Here is a 22,891-nt window from a genome sequence, read left to right on the forward strand (position 1 = left end):
CGAAGTGAGAGACTGAAAAAACTGTTTGCATACAAAATTGTGATCCTGAAATCTTTTTATTACCATAGCACCAACAGGTTTTAACAGCCTTATTACTAGTAAGGCTATTTAGTTAGTCTGTACTTAATGTGTAGGAAGCAGTCTCTGAAGAAGGAAAGAGGACCCAGATTTATTTGCTCCTCAGTTAACGCTTTAATAATTGGCTTCTTTATCTCAGTATCTCTTTGCATCTTTTCTCCTTCAGTAGAGAGTGGCAGACTTAGGACTTCAGCTGCAAATGTGTGAACTTTCTGGAACCTCCTTGGCTTTAATTAGAAAAAATCAGAACTGATACTTTAAGAGGAGGATGTGTATATCCACCGGTGGAGTACACATAAATACTTTCAGTATCATTTTGTGTAACAAAAAGCTAGTTTCAGCTGAGTGACAGTAATTTACAGACATGGGCCAGTTCCAAGAATTGGGGAAGTTACATGAGTTACTGAAAGCTCAGTAACTTTTTCTTTTTTGCAGCAAGCGATCACAGCTGTGCCACTACTGGCAGGCTGTCCTACTTCCTCGCAGCTGGGGCGCCTGCCCTGAGCGCGGCTCCGTGCGGTGACAGAGATGATACTGGGATGCCCTTTGCCGGGAGGCCTGGCAAGAAGGGAGACACGCCGCCTGCCCAGCCCGGGCTGGGGCGCACAGGACACGGCCGCCTCTGAAGCGATGCGTTGAGGCAGAAAGTGCTCCGGAGCCTGCGGCTGCCAGCGGGCTCCCTCCTGACTCCTCCTCAAGAAATATGCTGCCCGGCCAGAACGCCCTGAGCCCCAGCCCGGCAGCCCGGGCGCGGAGGGGCGGCAGCGCTCCCGGCGCACCCAGGTGCGGCCGCCTCCTGCGGAAGGGAGGGAAGGAGGAGGGCAGGGAGGGAGCTCCGCGCACCGGGCGCGGCCTGACGGGGATCGGCGTGGGGGTGGGGTGGGGTGTGGAGCTAGGCAGGCAGGAAGGAAGGAAGAAAAGAGAAAACTAGCAAAGATAGAGAAGGACCAGGGTGCCGGAGGGAGAACAGAAAGCCAAAGCAAACTGAAGCCCTGCGCTTCCTCCTCTCGCCGTCGCCGCTGATCTTTGCCAAAGGTGAGCCGGTCCCGGCGGGGCGCGGGGTGTGCGGGTGTTGGGCAGGGTCTGCCCGGGCCCTGCTGTGCGCGGTGCTGGAGGTGCCAGTCCCGCGGCAGGAGAGTCACTGCGAAGTTCCCGGCGAGCGCAAGGGCGAAGCAGTGGCTTGGTACGGGGCATGTCTCACATGAGCCACAGATACCGAAGTTGGGATCGGACAAGAAGCAGCTGGTAGGCAGGTCGGAGACAAGGCGTATGTTGCTCTCTGTTTTCTTTCTGGCTCAAGTTGTTTTAACGGTTTGTATGTAAATGCCCTGCTAAAGAACAGTGCTTTATTACTGTGTATTTGTTTACTCTGTGAGTTGTTTTTGTGAAGTCAGACCTGAACAATCCTCTGGTTAGCTGCCATTATGTTTCTGGAAATTTTACCAGAAATTTTAAGAAAGTCAAAGAATTCGTAGGATGTCCTGGATCGAAAATACATAGTGAAGGCTACAGCACCCTAGTGTTGCCACAGCAACTTGCCTCAGTTCCAATTCCACCTTTAGCTTGCTTATTCATACCATGCAGTTCCTTACTCCAGCGACTCTGCAAGTTGTTCCACTGGAATTTCTTGCAGTATGAGGTTTGACTCCGAGGTAGTAAAGGTGGCTTAACTTTCTCTGGAAGAGAAGTGTTCTAAAATTAAAAAAAGCCAAAGAAGCATTTTGACAGAGGATGTGATTAAAGTTATTTTGTAAATAACTTAGTAACTTCCTTGTATTGATAAAGGGAATGATTCTATTGTAATCGTTTCCATCAGTATGTTGCTCTGACTTGACCCATGCTAATTCATGAAGTAATCACTTTAAAAAGGTAATTTGAGAGACGTATTTGCATTTGTTTTTGTTTGGTTGGGGTTTGTTTGTTTGTTTTTGTTGTCTTTTTTGTTTGGCTTTTCTTTTTTTTTTTTAGTATGCAGTCAATATGCTGATTGTATTATGTAAGTTTTGGGAAAGATATTTAATCTACAATGTTTTCTAGGCCTGTTAATCTTGTCAGTTTTTATGGAGTCAATTACAACTGGAAGATGAAATTCACTACTTGCAGATTTCATTCTACTCCATGGTAAGTCCTGTTGTACAGTTTTATTTTGCTTTGGTTGGTTTTTTTTTGCCTGCTTCTTAGGAACTTAATCTAGTATGTGGTTTAGCAGAAGCTAGGAGCAAGCCTGAACTTGCTTATGTTTGTTGAACTGATTGCTTAAAGTGTGATTATCTTGCCATGTACTTTTAAAGGTTTGACACTTTCTTCAGGCTTTCTCTGTATTGATATTAAAAAAGGAAAAAAAATTTCACTGGAGTATTTCTGTATTCAGCTATAAGCTACTGTACACACATTTCATTATTAAAATTTGGATTGGTTGCTTGCTTCAACAAAGATTTGTCTATCTTCCAGTCAGTGTTGTCTTGAAGACTTTTCAACTTGAAAATCATAGAATGGAAGAATTGTAAAATCAGCTGACATAGCTTTTCAGAATGCTAGATGCAGGTACTTATCCTCCATGTGAGGGAAGAGTCCTGATAGTTATAGTTGCCCTTTTTTCTTTGATACTGTTTAGCTGTCAGTTTTAGTAAAACGAAAGAACTGTTAGGCCACTCTGAGTTTTCTTGACGCTCTTGTCTAAGTCTCTTCCGTAAGATGGGAAAAGGAAGAAGTTGAAAATCAGTTTGTAAAGAAGTGTGAGAAACATCATCTTCTATGAAAGAAAGCTGGATGACCCCATAGAAGGCTTGAGATGTGCAACACATATTGCAAATCATCCCCTGCCAAAACTTATTTTCTTACAAAAAAACCTTGGATGGTTTCCCTTGTATTGTTTTTTTTCCACATAGCAATTTAGATGTTTATCCTTATTTTGATAAAATTGAATGGTCAAATGTCTTCCAAGAAGTTTGATTTCTGTATAACCACTGTAGTATTTTCCCATTTTTAGTAACCGTGTTGGGAACGGTGACTTTTGTCTTGGTTACCCTGTATAGGAGAGTATGATACTACAGTAAGAATCAATTTCATTTAAGCAAGACCAAATTCCCCTTGGTTGATTGGTCTTTTTGTTTTTTGTTTGTTTGTGGGTTTTTGTGTTAATTTTTGTTTTCTTTTTGGTTTTGTTTTTTTAATGTTTGTTTCTATGTAGGAAAAATCTATTTTGCCTTGCTCTTAAGAGAAGTTTTGTTTTATAAGATATATGCAACCATATGTGCTAACGATCTTGACTTGAACTCATAATGGTACAAATATGGATGTGAAAGAGAATGCATGTATTCATATAAATGTGCATATGTCATATATATGCACTCCATATCTAATGCTTTACAAACATTCTTTAGGATTTATTGTTATTTTGCAATTAAAACTAAGGAGGAGATTAAATTATTTTTAAAATTTCTATTAATCACATCAAAATTGATTAGTGTATTGAATAAATACGGTGGTCCTTGAGTTCTGCTTTTCTGTATACTTCTTTAGTTCAAGCCTTTAGTAAGGATAAAACACTGTAAGAAACAGTTCAGAATTCATCTACTAGCCTGCAATATATTCACTAGGATGTACAGATTTGTTTAGCTGTTTGTTACTTTAATCTCTGTGTGAGTAGTCAAACCAAATCAGTTGTCAGTATACCCTTTGCTCAGACCCACAAAATAATATGTGACTGTGAACTTTACTGGTATTTAACCACCTGTATAGCCAGGCCAGATCTATAGCGTGTCTGTATAATAGATGCATTGGCAACTTCTGCCATAGACTACTACAGAAACAGAAAGTGGCTTGGGCTTCATCTTCTAGCAGTGTTAGAATTTTGTGGTCAAAATGTCTTCTCAGGAGGCAGTTCCTTCCTTCCTCAGACTGTTACATGTTTTGCTCATAAAATACACTGTAAAAAGTAATCATTCTTGCAGATTTGGAAACAAAGTTTGTTCTGTGCTGCGTAATCTTTTGCATTGTTAGGTGGTTTATACAGAGATGGGTTAGAATCCAGATAGCTGATAATACATGGCTATTTGAGGTCCTGAAGCAGCAACAGTGGAGGTGTTCCCGAATGAGGTGTAGGCAAAACTATTGCATGTGGTAAAAACTGTATTAAAATACTGAAGAGAGTGTGTGGGTATAAATATGTATGTTTACATAAAAGACATATATTTATTTATAAACAGATAGCTAAGCTACTTTGCTAAGTGTATTTTTTGTTACTGCAAAATGTGGACGGATTGAACGAATTATGCTGTCTGAAAAATAAACACTAACACCTTAGGGAAAAAATAGCCAAATGCTACCATGAAACCCAGAACTGCCAAGGAAGGTGGAAATGGCTGAGATAAACAGCTACAACTGCAACTTTGAAACTCTTAGACTGATACGCTAACACTGTAGGGGTTTTATATATTTGGATATATATGGGTTGTTTTTGTTTGTTTGTTCGTTTCTTTGTTTTAATTAGTGGGTACATGCAGAATATACCATCTAATGAGTCTTTCTGCTGTGTCTTTTGCAATCGGATATGTCTGTCTTGTATTGGCCTCATAAGCCACCAGCGTGCCTGTAACAAATGTGGATAGAGCCTTCCCAAATCTTCGTTCGCGAAGCCCAGCCATGATGCTGACATGAAAGACTATTTTCTGGCCCTAAAAGTGCCTATCTCATACTTTTTTCCCACTTAGTAATTTCTGTACTAATTATTGTTTCATTCTGTACTCAGAATTTCAGAATATATATTCAACTTCTTAAGACATTAGGTATTTACATTTGTATTTTCCAGGGTTTAGAGATGGGTGGAGGCCATACTGTTGAATTATGTCCTTTATGGCTAGAGGCTTATATGAAAAATTTAAGGAAATGCTGATGTCTGAAATTTTTAAAGAAATGATGAGAGTTTAGATAAGTATGCAGGTTGGGAAAGGACAAAGGTAAATCTGAAAATGGGTTGTTAATCAGTTTAGCTCAATACAAGGCTTTTTGAATTTAAGTGACTTTGGAATCTTTTAGTGAGGGTTAACTCCATAATAAACTTAATCTCTCTTGAGCAGTTGATATCTGATTGATCTATAGAGCTCTCTCTCTAAACAGATTTAATTGTACCAATTTAATATTCAAGATAATAAGTCACTTCTCAGACTTGTAGTTAGTGATAAAAGCTGATAAAATATTTCCACACAAATGAAGTTAAAGAGACCAGTAAGAATCCAATGACTTCTTTTAAATAATGGAACACTTATAGTAAGTGTGCTATGTTGATTTCAGAAAAATGTAGGTTTGTTCATCTCCTTATTATTCTGTCACATACATATGTATATGGTGTAAGTATGAAGAGTTTAGTCTTTTCTTTGGTTTCGATTACCACTTTTTGAAAAAGTGTGGGAGTATTAAAGATGTTTATGACATTTTGCAAGAAAAGACTGAGGTAGTTGAGGTAGTTGATTGAGGTAGTTATTTAACAATTTATTTAATAATCATAGTAAAGTACAATCACCAATAGCAGTGATAACTGTTGTGCTTCATTCAGTACATTATTTTAAATTTATATTTACTTGTATGTGGCTTTAGGGAGCCACCCCTTTAGGAGGGGTGTAAAGATTTATTTACTACTGCATTTCTGAATAACAGCTTATATATTCAAAAGACATTGGAGGAATATCACAGGAAGAGTTTTTATCCTTTATTGAGGAATTTATTGAGGAATTGATACAGTAAAAACTTAGGCAACTTTTTAAGCTTCAATTCTAGGTCATTAGTAGTGTGCTTTTTGTCAGGAAATACTTTGAAGAATGAGCTATTAATGCCTACTACTATGGATAAATTCTAGGCATAAGAGTTTTTCTCCTACTAATTGCTACTTAAGTCTTAACACTGTTCTACTGAAGCACTTTCTTTTCCAGGCTGCTTAAGGCTAGTACCTGCATGCCAGGACAGCTGCTACAGTCAGCAGATTTCCCTAAAGCCAAAATACTCTTTATACAGAGAGGTGAAAAAACCTGTTGACTGCTGCTGATATTAAACCTTCTTTGAAGAGATATGACTTCAGGCTGTCTCAAACACCTTCAGAACAGTAGCGTCTGGATTTTGTGAGTCGTGAATTTAGATATGGCCCTGAAAGAAAAATTAACTCAAATAGATGAAATCTGGAAAGTATAAGACCTGAGTTGAAAAATACTAAGGAAAAACTGTCATGAGCATTTGAGATAACAAATGTCTCTCGTGTGGAGGCCAGAACTTTCTTATAGAGTCTTGCCTCTTCTACTCTTTGTGCCAAGGGAAAACTGCTTCCTTGACAGAGTTGAGAAGCTTGTAGTTACCTGTTTCCAGTTTTCTGGCATGACTGTTTGAAGGACCTGATCTACTGTTGTAAACCATTTTATTGATTATAGTACTTGTTCAGTTGGATTCTCAGTTGAAGAGGGCTTCAATGCACAGTTCATATAGAATGCTCTAACCAGTCATTTTTCCTTTGTTCCACTGAAAGTCTGTTTCTTTGTTAAAAGGAGTCTAAGGTTCAGAAGATAAGGGAGTAGAAGCCCTATTTTGTAGTTAATTGGTGCTAGCATGGAAACAAGAAAGCTTTAGGTTCCAGTTCTGGTCTTAGATAACTTTTTCTCTCCCTGATGTCCAAATACTGTGTAATAAGAGTGTGTCTGTAGATAAGCAGTTCATCTCTTAACTGTTCATCTTAATGTTTAGCTGTGTAGGTTTTAAGGAATGTATGTTTCAAGTCTGTGTTACTTGTGCTGCATTAAGACTGATTTTACTATTCTCTTTATATAGGCTAAGATAAAAGGATGGAAAGTGTATGCTGTTTTGTTGGAATTTTTGTATACAAATAATTTTAAAATATTACTGTAAAAAAGACGGGGGGCTTTCAGAATTTTATTCAAGATAATTGTGAAGTTCAGGTGAGAATTTTTATTAATTGCATTTTCCATATGTTTGCAGTGTTTAAAAAAAAAAAGTTTGAACTGAAGAAACTTGAAGAGGTGTCTTGAAGAAACTGATATTCTCTGCTGGCTGGCTGTCATCAAATTTAAGAGAGCTTTCTTGCTGGTGAACATGCGCACATCCTGACACTATTTGTACATGACTGTGTAGGGCAATATTCGATATGAAGTCATGTCATCCACAAACAATGACACTGATATTGAAGAATTTTTGGTCAATATTAACCTTGGACAGTATATTCCTAACTTTAAAGAATATGGCTATAACATTGTGACAGATTGCGTGGGAATAAATAACAGTGTACTTCAGCAAATGGGAGTGTTGCCTACAGGGCATCGCAGAAGGATTCTTAAGCAATTAGACAGCAGTCTTTCAAAAATTCAAGGAAATTCTCTTTTCTGTGAAAATCTAAAATTCAAAGACTTGAAAGGTTTAGAAGAGAAGCAATATTCGTTCTCGGATCAGGAGTCTCCAGTAAGCAATACAGGTGTAGACGGGACTGGCTTGATACCTGCAACACTGTCAGAACGACTTGTTAATAAAGCTTATATTAAAAAGGAAAAGTTTGACCTTGCGGAGCAAAATTTAATGGAGGCAAATGATGATAGCTTTCCAAATCTGGATTTTTCTCATTTATACCAGAATTCAGACAGCATACTTAAAGCTGTCAGTCAAACTGGAAGTATTAAAATGAATTCTCAGCCAGATGCATCACAGAAAGAAGCTGCTGCATACCAAGCTGATGAGGACTTGACTGGCTGTTTGGTATTTCGTGATCCTCCTTCATTTGCTCATTCATGTGAGACAAAACACAAGGAAAACCAGCATCTGAGATTTGCAGATGAGAGTGATTTATCTGATAGTAAGCCAGATTCTCCATTCTATAAGTTTAAAGGAGAAATGATAGACAATGACTTATATGATTCCTGTACACTAAACTGCATGAAAGTATTTCCAAGAGCAAGCCGGTCTTTTATCTTAAGGCATCGACCTGTACCAGAAATTCCTGAATCAAGTAAAGTTCAAGCTTCATCAAGGTAATTACTGTTTATTACTAATGAGGAATCGCAATCCTTGTAGAAATTACAGTTTGGGATTTCTTACAGGGTTTTTTTTTGTTTTTTTTTTTTTGGTGGATTTTTTTAAAATGTGCTGTAAATACACTGGATCTGGTATGAATGTTGCCAAATTAATTGAAGGATGATTAAACTTCAAGGCAATTAAAAGCAAAAATGAGAGCATAAAGGGGAATTTTAGAACAGTATGTCCTTATAAACTCCTCAAATATCTCCATATCTACATGTTATCAAAGAAAGGGATCTTTATTGCTTTTATACTATTGTTAAAAACAACTGTATAAGACATAAGCACTTTCTTCAGGATGGCTCTTAGGATAATTTCTAAACTGATTGTCATTTAATTGTTAACTTTGGAGAATGAATGCAACCATTTTCTTATATTAAGTGTTTGCCTTTGCTGCTGTTCTCCTAACAACAAAACCTTAGCTTTTAATGATATTTGTACTATAAAAATATTTCTGAAGCATTCCAGCAGGGGGGAAAAGCAATGGAAAAAGTAGAAAAAAGAGGATGGATGTGGAAGATTTTCAGAGTTTATGGAATCTTTGAAGTTTGAGTTTCTTTTGAAATATTCAAATGATATGACTGTGTATTTTTCTTCCTTCAAAATGGTTGAGTTCATAACTTGAATCCACTAATTACTGAACAGTACTTATTATCTTGAATAAGCATTAGTTTTTGTAGCAAAAGTATGGTGGAATGTAGAGGAAAATATCTGATGTTAGAACTTCATTTCAGACATATCTTAATAAAGTAATATTGTTTGAATGTTGATAGGCACTGAATATGCAGTCAATCACAATATTACAGTCTGTAAGCACAGAATATCTCCCCACAGATTAGTTTTTAATATTTTTGGATCTATTAACAAAAGCTGTTACTCATCATGTTTAATAATCATCATTAAACAGAAGAAAAATGTTCAAAAAAAGACTTCTGGTGAAAGGCGTATGCAAAGACTTGTTGGTGTAGTCATATCCAAATCATTAGATTGCATTTTTTTTAGTTAATGTATATTTTTTTAACCACTAGCTATGCCTGGAAGGGGCATGTCTGAGAATGTTTTGTATTTATCTTGGCTTTTTCATCTGCATATCTCAGCAGTTAGAAACACCGAGTTTATACATGCTCTAAATGCAGGGGTTTCCCAGCATTTATAAGTTTTTTTTAGGTTACTGAAAAAAGTCAAAATTAAATGTTGTAATACAATTCTTAAGGCAGGTGGAGAGGCAAAGATTCTTAAAAAATGTTTAATCAGTGTCTTACTGAAACTTAAGTGTACGTATCTTTTGGTGAGGAGTAGATTTATGTTAACTTTTGTAGAGTGATTATCCCTATTTCATTTAATGAAGCTATTCATGCTGAGACAAAATGGGATTCTCAACCTTAAAGGCAATAATAATAACTGACTACTAAATGAGTATTCTTAATATCTTTTGAGAAACAATCATCCAGTGGAGAGAATTTGTAATCTTCCCACTATTGAAGTAAATCCTCCAAATCCCAGTCTATTAGTGATTGATGTGACTGGGTCACTAAATTCATTACCCAAAATTTTGATTTGTGAGGTCCAGCTTATTTTTTTTGTCTTTATGCTCCAATAAAGAAAATGAATATGGGAATGCTGAAGGACCAGTCTGTCTGAGGAAGATCAAGGCTAAACAAGAACTTCACAGCAGAACTTAAACTTCACAGAAACATTCTTGATAACCTTGCTGGCAACCTTTTTTTAGAGGCAGAGAACTAATACAGAACTTTAAAATAGCAGCTTGCAAGCATCTTTAACCTCAGGATTAAAGATCGTGCTTGTTTTTCAGAATTTCGTAGACAAAGATTCTCAGCTGACCTTATTGACAGATGCTGATTTTGTCCTTATTACATTGAATGAAGGCTATTCCATAGAGGCAGAGAAAGCATTTCCTTCTGGTTGTTCATGGGTATTAGTTATTAATTTTTAGTTATTAAGTTATTTTTAGTTATTAAGCTGAAGCAGATTTATAACATGGTAGACCTGGTTTTTATATAGAATGCTACAAAGATAAAATTTCTGACTGATGAACTCTATATTCTTTTAGATTTTTTCCTATCTCCCAACTTTGTTACTTGTGTTGTTTAGTATTGGGATTGCTCTGATTCTTTTTTAAGATAAATAAGAACAAGTAGAACAAAAGTAATTCTGGATAACATGCTGCGTGTAGGGGAAAATATAAATAAGTAAAATAGATAATGGTGGTAGGCCTGAGGAGGCATCATTCATTTTCTGCAGTTGCCAGATCCTGTGATTGAGACTTCTTGCTTGGTACTGATATTCTTAACATACAAGTGGTCAAGATTGCTAATGAGGTGTCCAAGCTGGTGCTGCTGTGTATCTCTACTGTGTTCTGTCATAAAAAAAAAAAATTTTTAGAAGAGAGAAGCTGCTCCTTCTCTATTCCTATGGTCAAGCATCACCATTAATTTACTTCTGCAAGCAGTCTATGAACCCCAAAACTTTAACACAGCGTGCTAGAGCAATTTTGATGTGTTTGCATTATGGGAGGTTAGGTCTTGAGATGGATAGAAAAGAAAATGTGTCTTGAATGAGTTTGAAAAGCTTCTTTCATTTAAAACACTAAGCAGATGAATGCCAGTAAATACTTTGAAGCACTGACTGCTTACAATGACCTCTTTCCCTGACTTTATTTGCAAGATGACAAGAATATATTGAATAAACCAGCTCAGTGTGACGTTTTAGCTTTCCAGCCTCTCGGCCTTTAGCAAGACCGGTCACTGCCTCATCACACCCTTTCATCCTGTTTGTGCGTAAGAAGGGGTGGTAGAGAAGTGTGTGTAGCCTGAGCTGCATCCGGTACCTCTTAATAGATGAAAATTGTGAGCATTAGTCTCCACAGTTGTAACAAAGTGATAATTGAATAATAATTGAAATTATTATTATATCATTGAAAAATTGGCACACTTTGTGATTGGCAGTCTTAGACTGCTCGCACTAATCTTCCATTAAAGAGCAAAATAAAGAATATCATCAATCTTCTTTGATTGAGGTATTCAGTTTTTGAATTGAGAAAATTTAAGAGGAGAGGTATTAAATTTTTGAAATGGTTGAGGAAGGTCAGATATTGGTATTCATATAAGGTATTTTTTTTAATGTTTTTTTGCTCATGAAGTCTTCAGTATTTTTCTGTCTTTTAATCTAGGTATTCCATTTGTACAATAACTAGCTAGCTATTCTATTGAGCATTGATAGATTATTATCATTTTATAACTTGCACTGTAGGTTTTTTGTTATGCATAATCTTTCAAGCAGTTATTCGAAGTAAACTAGTTTCATTTCTTTTATACCTTGAGATAGTTTTTACTTAACATAAGTTAGAAATTTGCTTTCCAGAAATGACAGGTTTTATTTTTGATTGCTGGAAAAAAAAAAAAAAGACTATAGTTAGCTTATTAACAGGTTTTTTGCCATGCATACATACATGTTAGGTACATGATCAAGAAAGAATACACTAATCCTGAAAAGTATATAGATTTTTAAAAAATGGTGCTTTTAGGTTTCTTTTTAAAGGTGATTTTGTTATTTTTCATTTCCTGTTGAATTTATCCATCCACCCCGAAACTAAGAAAATGACTCACTGTTTTACATAAGGCAGAAAACCATAATTTTAAAAGCTCTACAAGTCAATGCTGTTTATCTGTAACTCTTAATTTAGTTTAATGCTGCTAATACCCTTTAAAAAAACAACCTGACAAATGATCTGTGTTGAAATAAGTTAGGTTTTTTGTAAGCATACCGAGTTCTTTAAAATTAGGTTAGTACAAACTCAGGAGGTTAGTTTGCTAGTGGAGCTTCAAAAAATGTAACCTCATCAATTTTAGTAAACTGTATGAAGAAACACAGACTTTTAAAGTATTTGCTGTGTATTTTTTATTTTTTTGTAATTATAACTCAGGAGACCAAACAACTATATAGGAACTAGGCAATGATACACTGTATTTGGCCAAAGTCATTCTGTGTTTTCTAAAACCAGGATTTTACAAAATATCACTAAGGAACTTAATTTATATAACCTGGATAACAATTGAAATGTCAAGTAAGGTGTGGCTTCTGTCTTGAATCCAATCTAATGAATTCTTTGAGGCAGATTTAGGCATGGACTAAAAATTAAGTTCATGAATGTCTGCCTTCTGTTACAAAGAAACATCATCTTTTAGTAGGGAGTAATTCTACTTGGACTTCAAGGGACAGTAGTTTTAAAGTTTTAAATGTAGCTAATATTAAAATAATAAAATTTCTCAATAGTTTAAGTGGGGAAACAACAGTTAGGAAATGGGTATTTTTAGTAAAACACTTATCTTTTATTTTGAATGATGGAGGACCTACGAACTGATAGACAAAATTTGTAAGGTTCTTGTATGGCATTTATCAACCACATAATATTCTGTAAGAATATGTGAGAACTTTTACCATTTTAAGCAGAGAAAATGAAATTAAGATGGAAAATTACTAATTATGTTAATGGGGGGATTCAGAGCTTGACTGAAAAGAGCTCTAATACAGACTGCTAGAGTAGTAAAGGGGGAATAGAAATGTTCTAATTCACACATATTTGTTCCTGTGTTCTGATTATAAAGCTGCTGTCTTAGCCTGAAACCTTAATAATTAAATGCCACTATACATGAAACTACTGAAGTACTTGGGTGTCAGCACAACACCAATAATAAAATAACTTTTCTGTCGTGTATGGGGATACATTCTTACCCATCTACAACATGTGCAGGAGTAATCACAGGCAGTTGCAATGCAATGTCATTTACATCTTGGTTTTAAAACTTTGTGGGAAAATAATTCACCTTAGGAAATCAAAACTTTTCAGCAATTTTTTTCCAGTGGTTGAGAGCATGTTTTGTCTGGATTCCCATGCCCAGCGTCACACTGAGTTTAATGTTAAATTAGATTTTCAGAGTACGTCCTTCTATAAATACAGTTGTTGGTAATCAATGGGAAGGAGAAGAGTAGGTAAAGGATTGGGGGAAAAGTGTAGGATCTTCGTTCTTCCCAGCAATCTAAATGTATCATAAGAACAATTCAGAACAAAACAGAACCCCAAACTCAGGATATGTACTAGGATCAAAGAAGCATTCAGTGTTGTAAAGGAAGGAAAACAAATTGTTGTGTGACTTTTAAATTAAATTTTCCCAAGTCTTAAAATCTATTATTTCTATATTTGTACATAATTTTAATCATTTAACTGCATGAAATGGTTAATTTCTGGGACATTTCACTTAATGTTTTCATTTTGTGCTCTGTTTTGTTTAAGTTCCCTTCAGAGAAGAAGAAATATGGACCTTGTAAATATTTCTTGCACTGGGAGGCAACTTCCACAAAACAGTGAGTACTGGACGGTAATATTTACACCTTGAATATTAAGGAAAAAGTAACCTTGGACCAAAAGCTGTTTAAAATGAGTATTGACTTGCATATTTTGAGAAATATTGGGCATCTCAAAGGTATGGAAGAAGTGATTTATGTGATAGCAGGGCATTTAACCTGCATTTTTGCTTAGTTTTTAATTATGAACAAATAAAATAAAAATTAGAAAATCCTGACTTTAAACCTTCTTTATTTTGTTATACTTTTTTAGATTGGTGGTTTGAGTTTCTAAGATTAGATCCAGATTTTTTAAGCAGAGTTCGCTTTTTCTTGAAAGATATTAGTAGCCTATTCGTGAATAGTGCTGCTTTATTTTTTTGTTAATGCTCATACCTCCAGGAAATTAATTGTAATAAATACTTTACTGAAAAGTTTATGAGTCTTCCACAGTCAGTTGCAAACTTCTTTCATATTTGAGAGATCCATATTTTTTGAGGTTATGTATATTGATTTCAAGCAAATACTTGATGACAAAATGAAGATTGTGCACAAAAACTTTATTTTTGGTGTGCGGTTTTTTAAGTCAGAATAAATTACACTTTGGAGCTATTGGTCCTTAGAAAACTAAAGGTTTTTTATTTTAACTTGATGCAGGGTAGAAAAGAAGAAAATGTCTGTATGCAAGTTATATTCAAATTCCATAGTAATAGTGGTAGTGTCTGTGGTGAAAATATGGCTCAAGTTTAGTTAGAAATGAGAAATTGTTTCTTGTTCTTCAGAATTACTTCTGTGAAGAACAGAGAAATCACAAGCTGAAAAATATGTCCCTTGTTGATTTTATTATTACTTTAGTAGACTATTGCACTATATGACTGTATTAATTTATTTTTTTCTTTAAGAAACTTGCATAGAAGAAAAACCAGCCATCATCTCTCCATATGGGGAAACCTTTATTTGTGACAACCCTAAAGATACTAAAGTAAGTTAAGAAGCCTGAATATAAATGCTCTACCTTCACTTTAATCTTCATGTTAGATATCCTATATTACCCTTAATTCTTTTTTATTTTTTGACTTTTTTAGTTACCAGTACTACTTCTGTCTTTTTAGGTACCTGCAAGGGTTTATAATGTAAATAGTTGAGGTCTAATGACTTTTCGTAATCTTGAGATACAGATTGTACTGTTCAATAGTAATAGGAAGCTGTGGTGTGTGTGTGTTGGTTGAGGTTTTTTTATTTTCTTTTTAAACCAACGTAGGGTAGATAACAGACTTTCCTCCCCCACCCTATGTCCAGAGCTGCCATATTTAAGCAAGTACAGTGGTATATTGAAATACTTTTTTTCTGTAATTGAGGTCAAGGAGTGAATAACCATTAGAATTTATTAGTAAGGGTAAAAGTGACTTCTCTCCATCTGGTAATTGCAGATCAAGACTGGGCATCTCTACACAAACTTGTGTGTGTCCTATGAAAGCAGCTTGCACAATAGCTTAGCTGATCTAATGGTCACTTTTGGCCATACTCTTTTTCAATTCCTGTATATGAAAATTCTCAGGACTTCTGATATTTTTCGTGCATCTTCTAAACTTGCTGTATACCCAGAAAGTCACTTTTGTTTTAGAATTCTCTGAAGTGAACACTTTTGTTGGGGTCAGTAATTGATGATGTGAGTGCCACAGATGGCATATGGACAGACTTCAGAATCATGTGGAGATCTGGGAGGTAAATTAGCTTTGTGAGGTGTCTGCCAAATGCCATGAATTTCCAGCTCCTGCTTCTATCTCAGCAGGATGCAGACCAGAAATTGTTGAATCCGCGATTGCTTATACTTCTTCCAGCCAATCTCAAACCATAGAGTTAAAGAAAACAGAAAATTCTTCTGTCCTAGTCTTCACTCTAATGTTTTACTTTTTAAAATATTGTAAACTACTGACTAAAATAAAAGCTATTCAAATGCGTGCATAGGGTTTTTTTTCTCCAATTTTAACTTTTTAGGAATTGGTCAATAAAAATAAATTTCATCTTCTAGTGGGAGTGGTTTTATAAGCATAAAAGTGAACTCTGTTTTTGGTAGGTACTTTTGGAAATATACTTTCCTTTTTCTTGTTGACTTCTTATGGAGGTACACATAAATTCATGCCTTTTTTTCCCTCTTGTTTTTGTCGTACACAGAAGTGATTTTTTAGTGTTCATTTTCTTTCCTTGCGTGCAATGTCTTGTCTGTGCCAGTTATTGGTGTCTGTGCCGATGTCTTTAAAAATTCAAAATTTAACTTCTTTGTAATTAGTTCAATGGCATAAGCTGATTTTCTAGAAAAAGTTTCCTAGCTCTCTTGTTACTTCTTAGCATTATTCTGTACATTTAATTGAAATGGTTGGTTATGAAAAAGGATACCCAGAAAGATTGTCAGCACTCTTTCTTATCTTATAAAGGCAGCAAGTACAAAAGTACCATGCTGTTAAACTGGATTAACTGCCTGAAATTAATCACTATTTCTGCTGGTTCTAGTATCATGATTACTGCAGTATGATCTGAAGATTTGGGTTTCAATATCACTTTCATGTATGTGAACAGTTTCTTAAGTTTGATGTTTATCACAGGCCTGTTGGAAATTTCATAGCTAAATTTAACTCCGTTAGAACTTTATTGCAAACAAAGGTCATAAAGGAGAACCGTAAAAGAAACATCCTGACATACATTTCACTTTCATATTTTTTTCAACAGGTATCAAGGAACAAATCAGAATATTTAGATAACACTGTAAAATATTGGACATTTTAGAGCTTGTAGCTGCTGCTTCATGCTAAGCCACATGAGCATGTAATTTGTTTATGTAGAAGAAAAGGTAGCAAGTTGTTATATTTGCTGACTGAAATCTGTTTTAAGGGCTTGTAAGTTGGCCATTACCATTCTTCCTGTTTCATTGGTATAAAGAAAAGGCTTCTGTAGGCTTTTATGAAGGGAATGCCTGTAGAAACAGGTAATGAGTCACTACAGATTGGAAGTAAGTGAGCATGAGAGAACAGAGGACTGAAGGTTATAAAGAAAATATGCCTTTGATTTGGTTCGGGAAGAAAGACAAGTAGGAGAAATCTCTGAAGGGCAACCTGAAGAAGGAACTGGGATTTTTCTATTGATTTAAAAATAACACAAAAATCCAAATGTTTTAAGGCTGTTTTATTTTTGTGTCCAACTAAATGAGTCAAGTATGCTAGAATTCCTTCGGAGGAAAACTGAATTCTAATGAATTCAGGCCTCTAAAGTGAAATATTGGCTTTATTTCTTGCTGTAGACAGATTAAATTAAACATGCATATTGAGTTCAGGAAATTGTGTGAGTTCCTAAGCGTTGTGATGCTGTGGAAGGCTGGCCAGATTGCGAATCTTACTACTTTAACATGAGAAGCCTTGATATTTTAAAAGGAGACATTTATCTTTATGGACCTGTTATAAAATTGTACTGCCAAACCATGATTCAAGAATCAACCTGAGAACTGTGTGACATCAGCTTTAATGGAACACTAAGGTAGTATCTCTTAAGGAAGATGCCTCTGTCCTGAATGGCATTGAGTCTTCATTTAATGTAGGCTCAAGCTTGATACCCTTCATGCAGTCTATCTTTTAGCGTTCAGGGTTCCTGTCTTGCTGTTCAAATCAGCAAGACTCCCTGTTAGAAAAAGCTAAATGTACCTGAATTACTTCCTGATCTAAAGTAGAGGGTTTTTATACAGACCTTTGAGTAGGCAGTTCCATCTGTCTGGGATCCAGACGCCAGATTTCTTCCTTAAGGGTGAGTGCTTCCTATGCATAAGAACAGTACATATTTAGAGACAGTTTCTGTGTAATGTATATACCTATCTTTTAAGAAATACTTCTCTCTACAAAGGTGTCTGCAGGAGAAAATGCTGCTGGTAACTACCTTTGAATGATACCTCAGAGATCTGTAGGAGGTGGGAGATGGGGATTTTGTCTCATCTTGAGTCTGAGCATCTTGAAGGGTATTTCTGTAAATAGCACATTGGAAATCATTGGGTATGTCTGTGGGCATATAGAACTCCCTTTACCCACAACCTGTTTTCATTTGTGGACTTCTGCATTTTAAAATCTACTGGTAATAGAAATGCATTTCTTGGTTATTGCTTGGAAGTTATCTGGCTCCCTGAATTCACTTGCCCAGGTGCTGAAGACTGGGGAGGGAGCACAAGCAGTCCATCAAACTGTTGTAATGATTCATGACAGGGAGGAAGAGGTACTACCACATAGCATCAGTGGGTGTGGTTTGGGAATGCATACTAATAAGGAAACAAAGATAAAGGATACTGACCATTTTACTCTGAAGATGTTTCATTCATGGGTTGTGATACTAGCCTCTTGACTGTTGTGTAGAAGTGGGACGCTTCCATTTCCCCTCCTTTGGTGAGATTCTAGACAATTCAAGTAATTGATAAGCAGTGGACAGATTGCTTTTCGGTTTTCTGTTTAATTTGTTTGCAAGATGTGTGGATGCTTTTTGGCTTTGTGTTCTTTAGATTTGTGTTGTATTTTTGTGGTTTTTTTGTTTACTTGTTTTTTTTGTCTAGCCCTTGATGCCGCAACACAGTACTGTGATGTGTGGGTGTCTGGGTTTTGGTGGATTTTTATTAGTATAATGGATCTGTCTGGCAGAGGAAGGCAGACAGTTCACCTAGGTTTATCTTAGCATCAGCCTGTGATTTCTACATTTTTGCTGCAGTGTACACTTCCTCTGATTTGAACTATTTGCTTTTTTTATTCTTGCCTTTCCATGTTGCCAAGGTACAGTCCTCAAGTACAAGATTAGGTGCTGCTGCTCAAAAAACAAATGACAATGCTGTGAAAGCTTATCCACTTTTTTTCTGACATTGTTCAGCTTCGTTACATACACACCAAAGATCAAATGAGTGAATCAAAATGCTTCCATCAGAAAGCACAAAGATGTTAATTTTAGGTTTTTATAAAGGAAGAAAGATGAATACTGAGAAACTTCGTAATGTGATTGTCAGATCAAGTTTAGGACATGTGAAATGAGTGGTGTTAACCTTAACATTTTGTAAACGGCAAGCAATTTGTGATAAAGATTTCTAAACAAAAGTTAATAAATGACCCTTTTAGGAAGATCTTAGAAAAAAAAATGCAAGATATATTCAGCAAGATATTGCTGAGTTTGCTGTTACTTTATGATTTTGAATTTGCCATTATTTTATCCTTAGTATATTATGAAGGCTGTATGTTTAATTCCGAGAAGTATTGATATGAAAGATAGGCTAGCAGTGGCAAATCATAAATGGTGCTTAACTTACATGTAACAAGTGGCTCTTGATCTTAAAAAATATTCAGTTTTCATGGTTTAACCCCAGCTGGCAACTAGAACACAGCTGCTTGCTCTCTCCCACCCCATTGAAAATAAGAATGGTTTAATAACTGAAGAAAAGTAAAGTATACTACTACGAATGGTGTTAATAAGTATAATGGAAAGGAGAGAGAAAGAGAAATGAAAACCAAAACCCACAAGGAATGCATGATAAAATTGCTCACCACCTGCTGACTGGTGCCCAGTCCATTCCCGAGCAGCGATCAGCAACTCCCGGCCAACAACCTCCCTCTCCCCACCCTGCCTAGTTTATATACTGAGCGTGATCTTCTATGGCAAGGAATATCCCTTTGGCCAGTTTGGCTCAGCTGCCCTGGCCATGCTCCTTCCCAGCTTCTTGTGCATCTCCTTGCTAGCAGAGCACATGACACTGAAAAGTCCTGGACTTAGAGTAAGCACTACCTGCCAACAACTAAAACATCTGTGTTATCAACATTGTTCTCATACTAAATCCAAAACACAGTACCAGCTACTAGGAAGAAAATCTGTATCCACTGAAACCTGGACATCAGTGGTACCTAGAGAAAAATCAGAGCACTGATGCTTCTACATGCTGGATTTCTTTATCTGATTTGTTTGTATCAGGTATTTTGGATTATGCTCAAATGTTTTATATGAGTATTATTATTTAAAATGAAAATGTTGAAAATAAAATTTCTTAGAATACTTTTTAAAAAATAAGCTTTCAAATGCATATTTAAAAATATGGGAAAGAGCAGCTTTGCTAGTTAGGCTGTTTTTTGTGTGTGATTTATATCTACAGTAATTTAAACATCACTACTTCTGTACAAAAGTTGGTAACAATATATTTCTTTTCTAGGAACTTGGTGGAAATGATTTCCTGGCTTGTGAAAATAAACTGGATCTAGGAATGAATGAAGAATATCCTTCCAAGAATCTATGGTATTAAATAAGTGTTACAGAGAAACTCAAAGTGTAAAGAGGAAAGAGTTATTTACCGATGTCACAAGTAGATCTCTAATTCTGAAGGCACAACCATGACTGTATTTTTTTTTTCTCCTATTTGAGCCTTTAACCGCATCCTAGAGGAGGCAAAGTTAGGCTCTGTGGCTGTTCTGAGACTGTCTAAACCAGGTTTCAGAAAACTTTATGAATTTGGAAGGTGTCCTTGTTTTCCCCAGTTGAAACAAGAAAGGCACAAGTTCCATTTTTGTATGTCTCCCAGCTAACCATGTCTGAGTACTCTCATAATCTATCTCCTCACTGAAAAAAAAAAGACAAACACAAAACTAAAACCCATTCTCCTCTCCTGTCATGAGGCAGTGGCCACTGGTTTGATGAAATGGGAGCTAATGTGCTCCTTAATTATCTAGTCTGCACCAGGCTTTTGTTGAGCTGGGAACTGGAAGAGAGGTGATACTGCAAGTCCTCCAAAGTATTCGAATGAGCAAAGCTAGTTTTCTCAGAAAGGAGAATTAATTTTAAATTTCTGTTCAGGGTTCTAAAGGAGTGTTATATTGCTACCATTCCTGTTGAATGGAGAAAGTAGGATTCAGTATGGTCATAGTTATAAGACAGGTTGTGTTTAGCATTTCTGTGGTTATCACAGTGATTATACAAGTTTATACATAATTATAATATGTCTTACCAATATTTGTTCTAATTATTAATTTTATATATTTGTGCATTGCAGTAATACATTTTAGGATTAAAATGTGCTTTTCCTTTCCAGTTACTTTAATAATCTGGAAGAGAAGACAAAGGAATTTGCAAAAAATGAACCCTTGTCTCAGGAAAACCAATCATTGGGACTGGAAGAATCTGAAAGTGAATCTATATATTCTGTTGTGGAACAACATTCTTTGCCTTTAAAGAAAAGGAAAAACAAAGCCAAAGCACACTCAGCTTCTTGTAGTAAGATACAAAGTAGAGATTCTGATCACTTGGTCAGTAAACAAATGAATTTTTCTCAATTTAGTGGAGATCAGACTTTGATTGGAAATGAATCAATAACACCATATGCTTGTTTTTTTGGACCGTCAGTAAAGAAGGTTAAAGCAGGATGGCTGGATAAATTATCCCCTCAAGGGTAAGTGTTTTCAGTGATTACTGTACAATTGTGACAATGTATGTTTGCGTGAGAGATGTTAAGTTTGTATTTGGTCACTGCTTAATATTTGTGGTGGGAGGAGAAGAGGAATTGTTTTTGTTGAAAGAGCACTGGACTCTGCTGAATTCAAAAGTTTTTATTAGTGATGTCTATCCTGAAGTTTATTTATGAGTGCACTCAAGAAAAATATTTTATTACAAATGTTGGTCACTACTCATGAACTCTAGCGGAAAAATACAGAATGAATTTGTACCAGTATTTCTAATCATTACATTTTTGCTGAGTTGCTGGGTTTTCTCTGGGCTACAAAATAAGTGAAAACTAACTCCCATTCTGGAATACTGCTTTACTAATTTGGCCGTGGATTATAACTTAATAATTAGTGTGACTGAAGATCCTGTTGCTTTCAGAATTGTGGGTATTGTGTGAGCTTTAAGTTTAGAAATGTGTCTGGGGTGAATTGACTCCTAGTTTAGTTTACCGATGTGCCTAAAGTTAGATGGGAGGAATCAGAGCCCAAGTCTTGTTTTAAGATTCAAATAATGAAGAGGAGAGGGGAACACAATAGAAAGTTAATACTCTTTGCCACATGTGGAGGTTAGACAACAGCAACAACAAATCTTATGTTTAATTTCTGTTATGAGTTTTTTCATTGTTTTATTTTAACCAATTTTAATTTCCAGCTATTATTAAATTGATTTTGGCTAAAGAATGCTGCATTATCAAATCTTCCCTTTATAAATACTTGCAAACTGATGAAATTCTTCTAACTTCCTCAGTAGTAATTTGAATAGACTAGTCATTTTAAATTGTACTTTTCAGTTCTCCCCATTTGTTCTTATGACTTCTGAATTCCTTTTTCTGTTGGAAGTGGCACAATTTTACTTTTTTGGTCTGTTTCTGATCTTCACTACTACTTAGCGTCTAGAAATTAAAGCTGTTGTACTTGTTAGGGCTGTAATACGTCTACTATACTACTATTCAAGCCTTAGTACATCTGCATTCTTTGTTCTAAGGACTGTGTCCTTAGCTACACTGAATGGTATTAAACTGTTTGGCTTTCCTTTCATTGTTTGTGGCTGTAATAGTTGTCACTGCTTAGCAAGTAGCATAGCTATAATTTTTTTCAGTTTAGTGAGAAATTTATTGAATTACATTGTTTTAGAATACAGTATGGTCTGAATCCACTTGAAGCAGCTCTGCTGTATAGCAATTTCCATTTTTTTTCTTGTTCTTTTCTGAGGATTCTAATTTGACAAGGTTTTTTTAATTTTGGTTTTGCATGGATACATTGTTGAAGGTGAATAATAAGAAGGAATAAACCTGGTTTAATAAACCTGTTTTACTGTCATGGGATTTCAATGTGCTCAAACCTATTTTCTTTCTTTTTTAAATTGCTTTAAAAGTTTCATTAACATTTATGGATTTTCATTGTTTACTTTTGCTAAAGAATCAAAGAATAATTATACACAGAGTCAAGACTTTTTCCCCATATAATATAATTTTTAATTTTTTGTTTTTCAGAATTGTTAATGTGCTGACTTCTTGGAGAGCTGCAGTTAGTTGTACCTTTTGTTTTGTTTCACTTACAGGAATTTCTTTTTTTTTTTTTTAGCAATACTTTTGGCAGTTAGATTTTCAAATGATAAAAGTATAATTCTTGATTCCAGTTGCCTTGTCTTGCACTGTTTGAAGGAATAGAGTTGAGAACAAACTTTGAAGGCTTTAATAAACTGTTGTGTGAGAATATATTATTTGAAAAACAGTGTGTTAACCCCAAAATTAGTACTGGTTGCTACTGAGTAGAACAGTTGTAGGGTCAGTAGCCTTGATCCAGTGATATTCTTTGGCTACATTTCAAGGTCTTTATCTCAGATGCAGTTCAATGAATGATAAATTTTTGTTTCTCTTTCTTACAATACCACA

General features: G+C 35.6%; 1 protein-coding gene across 1 annotated transcript in view; it reads left to right on the top strand.

The window, feature by feature from the left end:
* Nucleotides 1–972: 972 nt before the first annotated feature.
* ARAP2 (ArfGAP with RhoGAP domain, ankyrin repeat and PH domain 2) overlaps nucleotides 973–22,891 on the top strand; it is a 121,332-nt gene continuing 99,413 nt past the window's right edge. The window contains exons 1-7 of the mRNA XM_017805844.1: nucleotides 973–1,113; nucleotides 2,116–2,199; nucleotides 7,057–8,096; nucleotides 13,454–13,524; nucleotides 14,406–14,485; nucleotides 19,715–19,797; nucleotides 20,588–20,944. Coding sequence (XP_017661333.1) covers nucleotides 7,231–8,096; nucleotides 13,454–13,524; nucleotides 14,406–14,485; nucleotides 19,715–19,797; nucleotides 20,588–20,944 — 1,457 coding nt within the window. The 5' untranslated portion in view covers nucleotides 973–1,113; nucleotides 2,116–2,199; nucleotides 7,057–7,230. The remainder of the gene's footprint in view (nucleotides 1,114–2,115; nucleotides 2,200–7,056; nucleotides 8,097–13,453; nucleotides 13,525–14,405; nucleotides 14,486–19,714; nucleotides 19,798–20,587; nucleotides 20,945–22,891) is intronic.

The sequence above is a fragment of the Lepidothrix coronata genome, unplaced genomic scaffold (genome assembly GCF_001604755.1).
Source record: "Lepidothrix coronata isolate B3197 unplaced genomic scaffold, Lepidothrix_coronata-1.0 Scaffold0, whole genome shotgun sequence".
In the NCBI taxonomy this organism is placed as follows: Eukaryota; Metazoa; Chordata; class Aves; order Passeriformes; family Pipridae; genus Lepidothrix; species Lepidothrix coronata.